This window comes from Hemibagrus wyckioides, linkage group LG01, assembly GCF_019097595.1.
Source record: "Hemibagrus wyckioides isolate EC202008001 linkage group LG01, SWU_Hwy_1.0, whole genome shotgun sequence".
In the NCBI taxonomy this organism is placed as follows: Eukaryota; Metazoa; Chordata; class Actinopteri; order Siluriformes; family Bagridae; genus Hemibagrus; species Hemibagrus wyckioides.
The window spans coordinates 13,602,608-13,620,423 of record NC_080710.1 but is presented as its reverse complement, the minus strand read 5'-3'; the positions used below and the strand labels follow the sequence as shown (position 1 = coordinate 13,620,423).

Genomic DNA, 17,816 nt, shown 5'->3' with positions numbered 1-17,816 from the left:
AGCTAGATGGAAGAATTTGGAAACCATTCACAAGGTTCTCTTATAGATACACAATTAATTCACCAAAGCTTGCTTTATTTATTTATTTATTTATTCATTCATTCATTCATTCATTCATTCATTCATTCATTCATTCAATCTCAGGAATTCCCCTAATGGTAAGAATATTCTGGTCTAGTCAGGGTTTGGGGCAATATGGGAAAACTTATGGGGCAAAATTTGGGCTGCTCTTAATGGGTTAATGGGTACTTGTGCACCAGTATGACATTGGCTCCATGGCAATTTCCAATTGTGGACAGCCCATGTGCAGCAAAATACACAGTAGCCTACAGTGGACCCTTCATGGACAACCCAGATTGGTGAAAAAATGTTTCTGACCTTTGCTATGACATCTATACAATTTGCATTTTGGTTTGTCATTTATTTGATAATAAATGAATAAAATTTGGATACTTATCATAAGATCACATTATACACATATATTAAATCTATATGAAGATTTATATTGATATTGTCTATATAGTAAATGACTAATATGTTTAGCGTAGTTTGCAGGCATGTTTTTTGATCTTTTCGGAGTCTTTTTGCAGAATTTGAAAGTGAAGTTTAAAAAAAGCTTCTTCTTGTCACAGATATATTGTTGAATTAAATACAGTCTGTTTGTAATGCTATCCTGTGATCTCACTAGAACTAATCAAAAGTACCAAACCTGTGAGATCATGACATTTATTTGGCAAGGATAAAATAACACTCCAAGAGTATAGGCCAATTCATTTAAGTTTTTACCCATGAGACACAGAGGAAACACTAGAGGGCGACATGAAATTGGTCTGAAATGAAAAAATAAAACCATAATCATACAAAATATAGCGCATCCTGATAGTACTATATACACCTTCTCCAACCTCCCCACATAACACCTCCACCCCACCACCCCGCCCACTTCTTAGGATTGTAGTACCCAGCCAGGGATTCACAAAGCCTGCGACACACTTGCAAAGTTTGTAAGTGAGTTCACTAAAAAATATTCGGAAAGTATGCATACTCGTTTTGTGCTTGGTTTTTTTTTTAACGCTTACAGCGGGAAGTTAGCTGGGAATTAATGGGAATTTTGGGTCAGAAACCCAGGAGCAGAGTGCAGAGAGCTGGGGCATGTTTGAAGCGGGCGACATTAATCTCCTGCACCAGCTTAACTCTGTCCTTGTTAACATCTCAAAGTCGTTTACTAAAATTATTAACGTTTCTGCAGCTAGATTTGATAACTAATATATGTATATTTTCTGTAACCCAACGTTAACATCCAGTATATGGTAAGAAGACATTTTTACAGCATGAAGTTAGCTAGCTAACTAACTCTGGACAGAATTGCAGTTAGCTAATTTTGGTGAAATTAAGGTGAGATTTATTGACTACGACTACTTTTACTGAGAAACAAACTTCAGTAGTGTTAACAAATATGTTCATTTTCGATCAGTAGATTGTTTGCTTGCTTATTTTTAGCTCAATGCGTTTAATATTGTGCCATTCTCTTGTTGTTTTTTCCCTTCACATGGCTATTAATCTGTCAAACTCATGCTGCCTGACGTTTTATCAGTTTACCAATATGGCAATATACAATAAATATAACAGTACAGTTCAGATTCTCAGTTTATGATATCTGCATAACCTTTTTTTGCCCTTTACAGAGTTGTTAAAGATGAGTTCACCATGCTCCCAGATCTTGCTGAAAAGCACCACTTCCATATCATTAGATGAGCGGTGAGAATAGAAACAACTGTTTGCTGAGGCAAAACTTATAGAGCACTTTTAGGCAAATTAATTTCTGGTGAAATGGAGGAAAAGCCAAAACAGGCGTCTGGGTTTTTTTTTTTAGTGTTAATCTCTTTTCTATCTGTCTTGATCTCCTGTAGCTTCACCATGATGTTGCAGAGTCAGCAGGTGCCTTTGACTGACATCAAGGACACCATTCCCCAGCAGCTGACAGCTTCAGTGAAGAACCAGCGCCTGGCTCAGCAAATGGCCAACCGTCCTTCAGTTCTGGCTGCCCTTCAGAACAAATTAGTAAACCTCACCTCATTTAGAACAATGAAAAGCAAATAGAAGAAAAGTAAAATGAAGTAAAACACTGATGTGGTTCAAATGAGTTTGCTTGAGTCTCTTGGGGATCCAGAAATCAATTTAGAAAGCAGTTGGGCTGGATGGGTCACACTGAAGAAATAAAAGCATAAAACTAGAAAAATAAAGCTTTACAACATTCAGCCTGCAGTGATTATATTTGTTGCATGCTATATTCTCATTTTAGTGGTCTTTACATAGTTTCACATGTTGTACACTATATTTAGAATCATCATTCTCATGCTCCTGCTCAGCTAATAATGTATCTTTTAATTCTTAATCTACCAGAGTGTGAAGCAGCATCAGTTTAAGGGCAATGTCAAAGCAAGGCTTGGGAGGCCTATGATGAGAGGTGGCCTGCGTGAGATGCCCAGGTCATGGGGAAGACCAAGAGGAAGAGGCTTACTACTGAGGGGAGCTTTGTCACATAGATGTGAGTGGCAATAAACGGTCACACATGCACATTTATTTTTGTACACAAGTATTGTTTTTAATATCTTTACCCTAATACCCTCTAATGTTTACTTAAATCATGTTGGTGTGTCTGATGACTTTAAGCTATAGCAGGAGAAGGTTTTCTCAAATAAACACCACTGTTGTGATTTGGTTGTAAGCATGAGCCAAACCTTCAGACAGAAAAATTGTTATTGTAGATATCAAAGCCTGTAAACTGGGGGCCAGTCTGGAAGTTTCATTAGCCAGCTGCACAGCGTACCATCTAATATAAGTATAACGTTTGGTGGCTAACCGATTTATTCCTTCAATACTTCATCATGTTACTTACAGTATAAACTTTAAAGTCGCTGTGCCACTGTGTGAAAAGTATTTTACTTTACTTACCACTTTCTCTAACATTGATTCAAAGACGAATTAATTGATACAAATCAGCATTTATCCACCACCTAGCAGCATGGATTATTAAATGTATGAATGAATGAAATAATGTATATTAAAAACTGAGAAAATTTCTCATTTATTTTTGACCTTAAGGAACAGCTAAATTTATTTAGTTATTTATGGCCTGTTGTTTTTGTAGGTTTAGACAATGCCTTGTAATAAAATAAAAATCCTTAAGCTTTTAACTATACAGGTCTTTGGCCTCTCTTGCACTGCATTGATCCTGTATAAAATTCTAGTTACAAATGGGAGCCTGATTCAACAACAGCATGGACCTTATATAAACAGAGAAGGACTGGCACGAAGTAGAGGACTAAGAGGAGCTATCAGAGGCAAAGGTAAAAGATCTAAAAACATTACAAACTACTAGATTTAAGCACTGCATTCACTATTCATTCAGATGGATATTGGCATTAAATCAGCTTTTTTATTCATACTGTATACAGGGTTAATTTCCGTGGAAATGTAATCATGTTCTATATGTTTCAGTTTAGCTTTCAGTGACTTGAGAAAGGCCTAACTTTTTTTTTCTGGTTTAGGGAACTAAACATAGAAAACTTTGCCACTCATTGGCCAGCATTCAGCTGGCTTATACTGTATCTTTCAAATAATTCTAAACAAACTTTTCAGCATAAGTAAGTTTTCTTATGATTCTGTATACAGACTTCTTACAGTTTATCTCAGCAGGTAGAGGCATGCTTTTTGTAGGCCGTGGCTCGGCTGGAAGAAGACCAGATTTCCGCCCTCTTCCCACTCGAGAGGAGCTGGATGCACAGCTAGATGAATACATGTCCATGACCAAGAGTCAATTGGATGCCCAGCTGGATGAATACATGGCAGAAGTTGACCCTGAAGACCTACCCTGTTAAGAGCACTGATCATCCCCAAACATACAAGTAAAATTTAGAACTAAGTCTTACTTGATATTGTTGAGGTGACATTTGTTTGAGCAGACTGCAGTGCATTTTCCCAGCTTACGTACAACTTGTTATTGCAGCATGCTTTGTGGCATAAAAAAAAAATCTAAAGTTTTAGAAGCTTATACATGAGTCCTGTGGAAAGTCTGTATCCCAATTTTTTTTGGTTCTTGCATCTATTCATACAGAAATCTGTTACAGAAATGGGAAGAATGTGGGACACTCTAGTTTAATTTCTTGGACTTATGTAGTCTTGATAAAAGTATTGGACAATTAAAACAATATTCTCTATATTGCAACATTTATAGCAGTTAGAAAAGACCTATATTTACACAAGCTGGCATATGTTCAGGGTGACACCTAATTAACTGATCTGTTGGGGGGCATAATAGTTTAATCTGTCTGGTGCTGTGAAAATCTTTATTTAAAAAAAAAAAAAGTGAAGAGCTGATAGCTCTCTTATACTTTGCACCAGTTTCAATAATACTAATGCACCCAGCTGCCTATTTTTGTTCCTAGTTATTTCATTTTAGTCTATGTGGTCAGGCTAAAATGTTTTGAAGAGCTGCCTTTGTGTCTAGATATTTTCTGAATTTTTGAAGAGCTGCCTTTGTGTCTAGATATTTTCTGAATTTTTGAAGAGCTGCCTTTGTGTCTAGATATTTTCTGCAACATGTTGAGATTATCTAATAATTATTAATGTTTGGCTTATTCTAGTGATGTATGTGATTTATATGTTCGCTTAATATTTCCAAATACATTGTTAAGCACTGTGTATCCTGCCACTGCATTATTAGAACCAAGCACTGTGACTATGGTGACCAGTAGCTATTGGGCTCATATGCTTTAATAATTAGCTGCAGTTGGCTTGTTTTTCATTGTTTTGTTTATTTATTTATTTATCTTTTGAATGCAGTACATCCAGGTTCCACCTCAGAGATATTTATATAATTTACTTGAGGGTTAGTTTGGTTATCACATTTTAAATGTAATTCCATTTCATTACATCACTTTGTTCAAGCTAAACATTTTGTTTCAAGTTGATCAGTCAGAAGATCGTGGCAATGTGACGTAAAAACCTGTTTGTTCATATTTGCTTAACTGTTTAAAAATCCAGTTTCTGTACATTTTTGCCACTATAATCATATCTTTCCATTTATTTAATAAATGTTCATCCACTGAATAAAACCAGACTTTTTTTGTACACTTGGAGTACACCACTGGCAAAAGTTTGCATTTTTGACATATAAACATCTAGCAAAACCAAACAATTTTAAAATACGTTTGTGTATATGTATATAACACAACCATGTTTCTTGTATGAACACATTTGTGCCTCTACAAAAGATTCTTAAGCTACATTTTTCTGTAAACCTATTTTTCATACCTGACAAGCACATGCAATTAGGTGCTGTAACCTGACCCACTAGTGTGATATGATCTGTGATTTTTACAAAGGAGCAACTTGATACAGGATTTTAGTGTTTTGTTACATGACTCAATGTATTTGATTTTAGTGCAGCAAGCTGAGGCCTGAGTTGTGTGGTGTAATCTACTTAATTGCCGCTATAATTAACCCTGAGTTTGAAGTACAGCAGCAATTAGAAGAGTAATTGAGTTTGTCGCATTATAGAAGATGATCTGCTCACAGAGTGCTGAAAGGCAATTTTAGATGGAAGGCCTTCAACATTGCCCAGTCTACTGATCACTGACTGGACCCTGCTGAGTGGAGTGGGTCAGTGTCATTGTACTCTGATTGTTGTGATGAAGCCTGATCTGCTATATTTTGAGAGTTAGAATAATTGTGTTGAGATGTTGTAATGGTAGTGAATTAAGTTACGGCCAGTTGTTCAGTTGTGTAATGCTGTACTCAGGATGCTCTTTTTTTTTCTTTTTTTTCTTTTTTTTTAGATACAAGATTGACAATATTGATCATGTGTGACAGTATAAAACAAATTCAATTATTGATGTGTGTGCAAAAATATAAAAATACAAAAATATAATTGTAGCAGACACACTGCACTTCTGGTCACTGTTGCCTCTTAAATACAATGAAGCATAAAAATTAGATGACAATATCCAGTTATTCACAGACTTCATTTTATGTGCATTTGTAAACTTTGTGTGTTTGTTTTCCTAAGAAATAAGAACATGCTGGTTGGAAAAAATATACAGACTAATACAGTGGTCAGCCACTAGGGGGCATAAAAGGCCAATTGCTACATTTGCATTATGTGAGGAGGTAAGGCACATTTTTATATAGTGTTTCTAAATCAAATGACTTAATATTGCAATGATAAATGACCTACTATAAACTAGGTATTGAATACTTTTTTGAGGTTCTTGATTTATCAACATCATATATATATATATATATATATATATATATAGTAACAGCACAGCTCTGATGGTTCATTGCAAATCACTAAAGAGATTAAAATGACAGACTGGTTAGGGAACTACATTTTATAACTGCAATAAGGCGAAATTATAACATTGGCTAACTTGTCTTTTGGATGTTCCACAACATTATTAAAAACAACAACCCCCCCCCCAAAAAAAAAGAAAAGAAAAATAGTTTCATTGGCTTCTTGTATTTGTTATGCCACATTGCTGTGGATTGTTTTCATATAACTGTCCTATGACAGCATACCCTATCATCATTTTTTCAGTGGGGTCCAAAAGTCCGAGAGTACTAGGGTAAATGAGTCTATTTTTCATTCATATTTAATTTAATACAGTTACATTAGCTTTACAAATACTGTTGACAACTTGAGTGAAGCTTAGAGCATTAGAAATGTTTCCATGTATAGTAGGTACATCCCCATAATAAAAGTGTGCACCTGAGCTGAAATGGACTCCAGAACTTTACACAAAACTTTTTGATCTATTTTAGATCAAATCCATTGGAGTGTTACCTGACAGTAGAAGATATCAAGCATAGTGCCTTTTTGGCTTTATCGTTTATATTCTTTCATCAACATCACACCTTCTCTCCTCGCTTGCTACATACTGGGAAATTATTTTATATGCTTGTGAGAACCTATTCCTTAGGAAAATCAGATCGTGTTACACCTCCTTTTGGGTGAAGAAATGGTGAATAATGTGATGGGGAAAGTGACGTACACTCCCGCTCAAAAGTTTGGGATCACTCAAAAATTTTATTCTTTTCCAAGGAAACACACATGAAATTAGTCTGAATAGAAAATATAGCAAAAGAACAGGACATGCCGACATGTCAGAGTTAGAAATAATGATTTTGATGGAAATGATGAATGTTTTCTTCAAACTTTGCCTTCATCAAAAAAAACAACACTTTTTTGCAGCAATTACAGCCTGGGCATTCTAGCTGTCAATTTTTCAAGATAATCTGATGAGATTTCACCCCATGCTTCCTGGAGCATCTCCCACAAGATGGATTGGCTTGATGGAGTCTTCCTCTGTAGCTGAAATCAAGCTGAAATATGCAAGTGATCCTAAAATTTTAAGCGGTAGTGTATGTTTTGATTGGAATGCGAATCAGTGTGTGACATCCTTCATTGCTTACTTCAGTCTTTAGCCTTTCACCTTCCAAAAATGAAATGAAACACTGATGATATGGCCCTATCTTCTAATTGTGTTAGACAATTCATTGGACAACATTTGCTACAGAACAGTGATGTCACCTCTCTTGATTAGAACAGTTACTGCTGCCTGTCGTTTTTGTCTCTCAACACAGCTACTATCATTTTAGTGTTTTGACGGGATTCGTTATGTAATTTATGTCGGCTAACTAATCTATTATACACTCACCATCCACTTTAATTCCAACACCTATACAGATGCACATTCATGCAGTTAACTAATAAACCATTCATGTGGCAGTAGTACAGTGCTTAAAATCATGCAGGTATACAGATTTTCAAGAGTGTCAGTTAACGTTCACATCAAAAACCATTATGAAGAAATGTTTAGACTGCTGTTGTGCCAAAACTGTGACTTACACTGTAAAACACTGAACTTTTCTCAAAGAAACTGCAATACTCAAACAAATATTCAAAACACAAATGCAATAGTTTATTGTTATGTATGTGAAATTGTACATTAATATTAGATTTAGGTTACTATAGAAACTGTTGGTTTGACTGAATGTTACACCAATCAATAATGTACATTTCTTGATTCTTATTAAATCGATTCTTCTTCTTTTTTTCCTGTTTAGACCTAGACATGGATGTTTTCAAGTGGTGCTGAGAATCAGCGTTCTGAAAAGATGAGGATTTCTTAAAAACACTAAATCACACAGATCAACATGATTTCGGCAAGGAAAATAAAACAGTTCCTGGCATATGAGTGGATGATAAATGATGTGTGGGGGTACACAGAATAGTCAGCCAGTATGAGAAGCTTAATGCTTGTTACCCTTTTCAGTGCTAAAATACAGCCAGTACCAGTAACAGCAAATGTGATTATCAGCACCATTTTAGAAGGTGAAATAAGGTTATGGACAGTTGAGTAATTATTGATTTCTTTATTTTCCTTCACTCTAGTCTCTCTATCACTTTCTACTGTGCTAGCATGGTGGGCAAACTATTCCAAGCATTTAGTCATATTCTGATTGAATAAAGTATTAGTTTAATTTTAAATAAATTAGTAAATTGTGTGTGTGTTCTGTAGTGAATATGAAAATGTTATGTTTGCAGGGTAAATGTAGACACTGATGTATTTTTGTCAGGCCCAGACTGTAGATTTATGCAGCCTCACTGTAACAATAATCTCAGGTGATTTGAGAGTGATATGATGCCTATATTTCTTAGATCTTTTGTTGGCCTGATATTTTCCAGCCAGCTTCACTGTTACATGCATGTCAACAGCAGTGATTGAGAAGGTGCATGTGGAATACAGTCACGGGTGTAATGAACTTGCAGTAGATTAGAAGCTGAATAAGCTAATCAGGAAAGCTGGCTCCGCTCTAGACTGCAAACTGGATGACCTGGGCGAGGTGGTGGAAAGGTGGATGGTGGACAGAATTTAGAGGATCATAAACAGAAGATCTGTATAGAGACCTCCCTTCCAGTCTGTAAATTACTTGAAAGCTTTGCATATGTATATTTATATGCATATTCATTCATTCTTATTTGTGAGTATATTGTGCACTCCATGTCATGCTGCTCTTGTGCTAAGACCTAGTCCTCTCTGTTGCTCTTGTGCTGTGGCTGTTGTGACACCAGATTTCCCCTTGGGGATTAATAAAGTACTCTCTACTCTACTCAATTTGTCATTAAATACAAATGATAAAAAAGATTTGGTTTTTAGTGGAAATGAAGCATAAACCTAGCAGGACATTATATGTGCTGGTTATATCAATATTTTATAGCAATTTCAGAGCTATATTTTAAATACTGAAAGAGTCAGCTTCTGAATGCATCATGTCAAGAAAACTCATTGTGAACCTTAGAAATAAAGGGAAAAGTTGGAGATGGATTTACAAACACTATATATTAAAATTACAGTGTTAAGTATTTAGAATTTTTGGTTGTACAGCTTGCACAGGGTAAAGGGTTAAGGGTAAATTTTCTACAGATAAACAGAAAATTATACTCTTCATAGGATTTTAATTATTTTTTTTTTTTTTTTTTTTACAGAAATTTAAATGGTTATTAATGTTATACATTAGTATCAACTGATTAAAAATTGACATTAATTGATGACAGTATAATACCGGAGATTTTTTTTTTTTTTTTTTTTTTTGCACAGAGCAAAACTACAAAACAGGAAACTATCTGTAAGTAACCACAGAAAGAGGGGCATTATTGGACAGATTTTGGCCTTTCATCACAATTTACTTGTGCATGTGTAAGAAAACTACACAGGATTCCAGTCTTTTTTTCTAACTTAAATGCATGATTTTAGTCATCCTTTGAGTCATCCTTTACAGTAATGTGACACCATCTGATTAGCTAACAAGTACAATAATTAATGACATCTTACATTAATCCTAAGACTAGAATCCTGCAAATGATCAATGACTTACTGCCAATTGAGTTGAAGTGAAATTACAGTAAAATTAAATTAAAAAATAATACTGTAATGATTAACAGTTTCATTTCTACTAGACAATTTTCACAGATTTTAAAAATATGAGAGATCACATAGATAAGGACAGTTTCAATCGATTTTTAAAATTTTAATCCACTAAACGCATACATTAGATGATTCAACCAGACCAGGAGACCACACACCTGCCATTTGTAGTAATGATTTCACTTTAGCGATTCCACAGAGACGATATTTCACAGAAACATCCGGTTGGTGATGCTTCCGAGGCTGCTCATTCTCACTGGCTGTTGTGGGTATTCTGTTGGAGCCTCCAATATTATATATTTATATTATTATATTATAATACTGATATTTACTATTCGAGATTGGGGAGGCTCTGACTATTTAGACAAATAATCCGTTACAATAAGATTCAAGCAGACATATGTAGCAACATTAGCCCCCCATACTATTGTGCCACCCTTACAATGCATTATTACACTTGCAGCCAGTTCATGAAATATCGAAAAATGCAACTGGTAATAAAAGCTAGTAATGAAGGCTAGAAATCACAAACAGGATTTAGTAGTGATTAAATATACACAGAGGAGTGTATCCAGTATATATAGAAGTTAATTAATTGGAATAAGCTACAGTTGAGATCAGTCAGCAAGCAGAGGAGCCTAAGCAAATTGAATAGGAAGTGAATGTAGATTTCAGCTTGAGGATTTGAGTTTGATGTGGGAGAAGGTTGGTCGTGGAGCACATCTTAAAGCCATGGTGATGACGCATTATTGTGTTAAAAGGCTGTCTGGCACCAAATACTCAAGGTTATTTTACAAGACCAACAATCATCATTTTAATCTAAAAAGTCACCCCAGAATTGAAGTCGTTCAGGGTGGATTTTTTCTTTCTTTCTTTGCCTGACTGTGAATGTAACAGAGGACCACAGACTCAAATATACACAATTATATTTTATAGACAAAACAAAATGAAGGATGTGTTGCACTAGCTCTTGCATTTAAGAATCATTTCTATAAAATATTTTAAATCAAATCATATGCATCAAAGAATCAAATATTTTGACCCAGAGCTGATGTATATGCTCATGCTTACATAAGCCTGATTTGGCAGAAGGCTCCATGCTAGTGGCAATCTCGCCTCCCATTCTCAAGGTCTCTGGAGAGAATGCTCCCCATTAAGGAGGATTTTCCTGCTGAAGAGAGCTAAACATCATTAATGTCTAATTTCAATAATTTTATCTATAAAAAATGTTGTTCACTAATGGTTAAACAGGAATGCCAGTGTTTGGTGAGTCACTGAACAGATTTTTTTTCTCTCTGTGGTCTTTTTAGATTTTCAATTTGTTGAACTAAAGTAATTGTGAATTTCTTGAACAAGGAAATTGGCTACTGAGTGACTAACATAAGGATAGAGAGCAAGATAAGGCAAATTGAGTAGGGGAGGGGGTGGGCACTATTGTGTTGCATCCTGTTTTCGTAATCCTATCCATCAGACTGTGCTACTCTCTCTGCATGGTCCACAGAACTGATCCAGTGCACACTATGCACAACCCACTTTTGATTTTTGCATGCTTTTGAGTTTCATTACTAATTTCTGTTTTCTTCCTGTGACTAAATTATACAGTTTATACTATGACTCTATATTATACCCAAAACACTGTCCAAAATACTGTTTTATTTTACCCCAATATAGATAGATAGATAGATAGATAGATAGATAGATAGATAGATAGATAGATAGATAGATAGATAGATAGATAGATAGATAAAAGCTACATATGAAGATATAGAAAAATAAAACAGATAATACAATGGTGAGTCAAATAAAATCTTATTATGTATATATAATGTATATGAGTAAAATGTATCCATTTTAACTTTGTAATTACAAATTTAATGTATTGTTTCTCCGATTTATCTACATGAAAGAGAGGAGAGGATGAGCCTTGTGCACAAAGGTCATTTAAGAGTACAGCAAATACATAAAACACTCTCTACCAAAGATCGTAACATTGCTTTTGGTAAGCTGAGCCTTGTTCAGCTACAGTAAATGAGGAAGTTTACCAAGGGTTGTTTGTGTGCCTTATGTGAAAGATATGAGCTCAGGTCAAAGCCAGTTTAAAATCCAGGGAGATTTAGAGCAGGCATCTAACCCTAAGGCTATGGTATCCTTCCATTATAACTGCTCCCATGGTTTTATGGTTCAGTAGTTATTACTTTATTGATTTGTAAATGCCATGCATAGCGGCTAGCAGGGGAGCAAGAGGGAAGGATGTTGATGGGAAGAATAAACGAATAATAACATTTTGCATTTTACTGACAGAATGCTTAAAAGAAGTGTTTACATATCTTAAAACACTTACACATACACCACACAGGCCTACATAGGTTTACACAGTTCAGACTAACATACAGAGGAGTAAAGAAAACATAATCAGAAATTTAAAAAATTGCAATGAGTACTCTTTTTTACCCTGCAGTGTTTAGCTGATGTGAATGATACAGAGCAGAACCATAGAGAATGCTCATTTATCATTCTCTTTCACAACCTCTCTCCCTTTTCCTCTCCCTCCCTCTTGTGGAAAGAGAGAGGACATTAGAGGGAAAGCTATGTGAACTTAGGTGAACACACACACACACACACACTTATTCTCACAGTCTTACAGCATTACTCAGGCGTCTCGTGCTCAGGCTGCTCAGGCTGCTGTTCAGTCAGGATCCTCTAGCGTGTAGCAGAGCCAACAATATGTTGCCATATTGAAGATTTTGTTCCCAAGTTATTTACTGCAGGTGATGAAGAGTTTTCAATGCTGTTATTTCAACTCAGGAGCTGCAGGAATGTTGACAACATGAGAGACCATTTAACCCAGATCTTCCAGGGTCATAATGAATGACTGACTCTTTGGCCCAGTGTGTCTTGTGCTGTGTGGATGTATGGATTTATTGGCTTCAGCAGATGATTTGGAAGCATATCCTTACACTATTTGGAGGTGTTTATTTTTGTACGGACCACCGGAGTGCTTTACTAACAAGGGAACTCTATTTTTTTCACTCCAGCCCATTTGAATACTACAGGTAAAAAATTCATTTAATTTAATTATTAATTAATTATTAATCATTTGCTTTATTCCTTATCCTCTTATGTGTCTAATGATTTTCCCTACAACCGTGTACACTTCTGAAATGTGAAACCACTCCCCCACTATGATTCACTGATTCATCTGATCCTCTCTCTCACTCACTCACTGTCTCTCCCACCAGCTATAGTGACAACAGCAGTGGAGAGTCATAACCACCCCAGCTGCTCCACAGAGCACAGCCTGTCATGGAGATAACCTCTGCTTTATTTTAGGTAATGTAAACTGAAGAAATCAACCCTGGTTTAAGGGTTCTGCCTGGGCAGGATATACACACAGCAGTAGCGCAAGCTGAAAGTTAGTGAGAACCTGTAATGTGCTGCGTACATTCTCATCAAAGCTGCCCATGCGGGTGAGTGGTGAGTAACTGTAATTGGATTGAACTGGCTGATCGATAAATGACTAAGATAATGCAAAATGTAGTGATAGGGAAGTGCTTTTTTACATTCGTCTAAACCATTACCTCAGAACATTTCCAAGCATTACTATTCGATGATGCTTATAGTTGTATAGTTTGATTAGTGATCACTTATTCCTTTGGCATGCATCCTTGGCTTTGGGATGTTGCTTTTATGTTAGAGGTTTTTTTTTTACATTTACTTGTAAATTTGTCTAGCAAATCTTTGACTCTGAATTACAAATGTACAAAAAATATCAGTGCAGATATTGGTTCTTGTACTGGGTTTAAAAATATATGGAAATGTGTTTATATGCAAAACTGACTCTGTGTGCAACTCTATCTATCTATCTATCTATCTATCTATCTATCTATCTATCTATCTATCTATCTATCTATCTATCTATCTATCTATCTATCTATCTATCTATTTAAAATCATTATACTTAAACTAGTTGAAATTGAATGAGTCTTCTCAATTTGTTGTTTTTAATGATTTATTTTGATCACCTCCTTTTATTTGCACAATTATTTGTACCCTTGAATATGATTTTTTTCACTTTTAATAATGAACATATTATGGTTTAATCATACATATTATGGTTCCAAAATCAGAATAACATTTCACATTCCACATTTTGTTTGGTTGAATTCAGTAATGCCTTTCTCGGAGCAATCTCTCTCAAGAGCCTCTTGTAGCATTTGTAGGAAGTGTAGCATTTCTACAATAAGTTTCTGTGTCCCCGAAAGCAGTCAGCAGTCAGCAGTCAGCCACAATTACTGGAAGAATCAGTTATAATCAGTTTGAGAAATTTACAGTTACATTTAGGGATTAGCTATATCTTATTAATGAAATGGCTGTACTGTATTTTTACTGAAATGTGCAACAATCTGTTTGAGGAAAATCTAAATTAATATAGTAAATTTGGTAAAATAAATAAATAAATAAATAAATAAATAAATAAATAAATAAATAAAAATAATAATAATTCAGTCAATCAGATTCCTTTTGCAATACAAGATTATGTTTGATTGTTATTTCACAAAAAGGTATTCTTCACAGGGAATAAATATGTAATAAGGTAGTCATGCATGAGTCACTGAGGCAGTGAATAAATGGTATAGCTTTGGGTTTACTATTATTTTTATTATGTTTAATAATTAAGGGCTCAGTTTAGACATTTGTCTTAGCATCTGGTGATCACTAGTGGAGTGCAGAGATGGATAATTGTTCTCACCACATGTTTTCATGTATTTTAAAAGAGTCTCTAGTAATTGCCTTTTGATTGGATGTCTGGACTAGCACTGTTGCCTGATTTGCTTCATAACACTTCCTAAAATTCAAAAGAAATATTCTAGATTTAAAAAATATACAGTTTAAACGACTTAGCACTCAGACTAGTCACTAAAAACTAAATATACAGTATCAACTGATAGACACCATCTTTAGTGCCACTTTTGCTTACCTGATCACTTTCCCTGATCAAATTGCCTATGTCTAATGGAAATTCAAATAAAACAAATATATTTGGTTCAACACATACTGGTTCAACTCACATTTACGCTTATTTAATTATACATATATTATTATATATATATATACATACACATGTGGTGATTATTACCTCCTGTGCTGTTTTCAAGATGTGTGTGTGTGTGTGTGTGTGTGTGTGCACGTGTGCGCGCAGTGTTTCAGACTCTAAATTGAGTGAAGTGTGGAACCATGAGGCTGCTGTGCTGGTTATGGTTAGAGGGAGTCAGACACTCTGTAGCAGCATTGCTGCTGCTCCTGCTCTGCTGTACTTCTGTTTCTATCCATCTCAGATCCTTTCAACCCCACAAGTCAAACATACACATGCACAACCAGGAAAACATCACACTGGCTGTTATTCTGCCTATGACCAATACCGTATATCCATGGGCCTGGCCACGTGTCGGACCTGCCCTACTGCGTGCAATAACACTCATCAATGCTGACTCTTCGCTCCTGCCTGGGTACAAACTGCGCCATGTTTTTAATAACAGTGAGAATGCTCAGGGTATTTGCTCTGAGTCTGTTGCTCCACTAATGGCTGTCGATCTGAAGTTCACTTATGAACCATGGGCTTTCATAGGCCCAGGCTGTGACTACACAGCCTCTCCTGTGGGCCTGTTCACCACACACTGGGGTCTACCCATGATCACGGCAGGGGCACCAGCAATAGGTTTCTTCATCCGTGCCGGGGTCTACACCTCCATTACTAACACAGGCCCTACTCACAAAAAGCTGGGTGAGTTTGGCCTTCATGTGTGTAGACACTTTGGCTGGGAACAACATGCCTTGTTGATGTTTGAAGACAGCAAAATGAGTGAACGTGAGTGCTATTTTGCCATTGAGGGGCTTTACATGGAGTTGCATAATGCCAACATCACCACAGAGGACCTTGTGTTTGAGGAAGAGACCAGGCCAGTCAACTACTCTGACCATCTGCATAGGATAAAAGAAGAAGGGAGAGGTGAGTAGCTCTGATTTGTCTTCTGTAGCAGCAGATTTGCTGTCTTGTAGACTTCTTAATGCCTCTACACAGTTCCTTACGAATGACATGTTGTCTCAACATTTTCATGTGTTTTTGATAGGATCTCCAGTTTCGTCTCACTTGTTAAAAAAGGCAGTAGGTGGATTGGCTACATTAAATTGCCCCTGAATGTGAATGTGGGCACACCCAAGCCACCTTACATGTGTGGTGTTCTGAGATACACTACAGGTTCACCATAACCCTGGCCTGGGTAAAATGTTTACTGAACCTTAATGTCATTTATTAGCATATGATCCAAAACTACAAAGAAACGTTCAGTAACTACAAAGAAATTAAAAGTGACGTGTATTTAGTTACAAGACAAAAGACTGTCTAAACCCATTGGCAGGTCTTGTCAGTTTATGAGGTTATTTAGGTCTTTTTTTGGGGATTTTTAAAGACCTTTTCAGGAAACCTTTAAAGAAATTAATTCCCTTAACACTTTTGTCATAATTATAACTATTGTAGGCTGTACATAAGTACATAAGGAGTAACACAGAACCCTCCTCAGCAAATTCTGTAAGGCTGCCAGATCTACAAGGTCATACCTATATAAAGAGACAAAATAGAGCACTTTACACTGCCAAACACCGAAAAAACAGTCGTTCAATGAAATGTTTTGAAACCCTATTCTGTATTTTTAAGCACTGTCACTGTGGGACTAACCAGCAGGTTTTCAGTCAGAGAAAGCAGTCTATGCATGTCCATAAAATGGAATCCTGTCTTGGAATTAAAAACCAGTATTGCAAAGAATAAATTAATGAATTAAAATGAAGCGTTTGATTTTGAATCTGGTTCTTCTCACAGTATCTTGCTCAAATGCTTTGCACCTTTTTGTTTTTGGCAATCAGTTGCATTTGGAGTATGTTTATCTAATTGGTCACTTCTGTTGCTGTACAGGGGGCACAGTTGCTTGATAGTTAGCATGTTTGCCCCACACCTCCAGGGTTGGGGGTTTGATTCCTGTCTTCGACCATTTGTGTGTTGTTTGCATGTTCTCCGAGTGTATTTAGATTTTCTCCGGGTGCTATGGTATCCACCCCCAGTCCACAGATATGTGGTGTAGGCTGATTGGCATCTCTAAATTGTCAGTAGTGTGTGAATGTGAGTGTGTGTGTGTGTGATTATGCCCTGAAATAGACTGGCATCCTGTCTAGGGTATACCCGGTTTTGTGTCTCGAGTCTCTGTGACCAAGTAGTATAAGCAATGTAGAGAATGAATTGCTGTACAGCTTTCCACTGGAATAGGATTTATTTCTTCACTGGGTAGAACACACTGCTCATAGAATCTTGCCTCTCATACGATTAATGTATGATTCAGATAATTAACATTTCCAGAATACTGGCAGAATCTAAATAATTTTACAAATCTAAAAACAATGTATTATTTAAATGTTTTAAATTATATCACTCCCCCTCTTATTCACAATTCTATAATGTTTTTGTTACTTTTAATATATTTAAACATTAAATTTTAAACCCTAAACATTATTTTAAAACTAATCATTTAGTACTGTATTCACAATGCAGTAAGAGGGTGCTATTCAAGGTCATCATGAGAAGAGGATTGACTCTGACTCTGCTCCAAATGCAACCAAAATTCCAAATTTGTACAGTGATGTTGTTTTTATTTAAAGGGCAACATCTTAACTACCCTCACAGCCAGTGTCAGTTTCACCCCTTTGTTGGTTTCACCCCTTTGTTAGCCAGAAATGTCCAGGGTCGACATCTTGCAGGAACTTAGCTTAAGAAGCATT

The 17,816-nt window shown here is 36.0% G+C and overlaps 2 protein-coding genes across 8 annotated transcripts in view; both read left to right on the top strand.

Moving 5' to 3' along the window:
• The first annotated feature begins 887 nt into the window (after positions 1 to 887).
• On the top strand, positions 888 to 8,911 carry chtopb (chromatin target of PRMT1b). 3 transcript variants are annotated; one of them, XM_058396678.1, is made up of 7 exons: positions 888 to 1,004; positions 1,686 to 1,758; positions 1,911 to 2,061; positions 2,404 to 2,548; positions 3,252 to 3,350; positions 3,697 to 3,908; positions 8,131 to 8,911. In XM_058396678.1, exons 2-6 carry the CDS (start codon positions 1,697 to 1,699, stop codon positions 3,879 to 3,881), a joined length of 642 nt encoding a protein of 213 aa, XP_058252661.1. In that variant the 5' UTR covers positions 888 to 1,004; positions 1,686 to 1,696; the 3' UTR covers positions 3,882 to 3,908; positions 8,131 to 8,911. The 3 variants fall into 3 exon arrangements, with proteins under 3 accessions (XP_058252661.1, XP_058252652.1, XP_058252671.1); XM_058396669.1 differs by lacking the exon at positions 8,131 to 8,911 and having other exon boundaries at positions 889 to 1,004; positions 3,697 to 5,100; XM_058396688.1 differs by lacking the exons at positions 888 to 1,004; positions 8,131 to 8,911 and adding an exon at positions 1,151 to 1,310 and having other exon boundaries at positions 3,697 to 5,100.
• Positions 8,912 to 12,611: 3,700 nt separating this feature from the next.
• npr1b (natriuretic peptide receptor 1b) overlaps positions 12,612 to 17,816 on the top strand; it is a 39,967-nt gene continuing 34,762 nt past the window's right edge. The window contains exons 1-3 of one of the 5 annotated variants that reach the window (XM_058395069.1): positions 12,612 to 13,045; positions 13,232 to 13,322; positions 15,193 to 15,999. In XM_058395069.1, coding sequence (XP_058251052.1) covers positions 15,228 to 15,999 — 772 coding nt within the window. In that variant the 5' untranslated portion in view covers positions 12,612 to 13,045; positions 13,232 to 13,322; positions 15,193 to 15,227. Of the gene's footprint in view, positions 13,046 to 13,231; positions 13,467 to 15,173; positions 16,000 to 17,816 lie in introns of those variants that run through there. The other 4 variants (XM_058395051.1, XM_058395043.1, XM_058395036.1 and 1 more) reach the window with 4 other exon arrangements.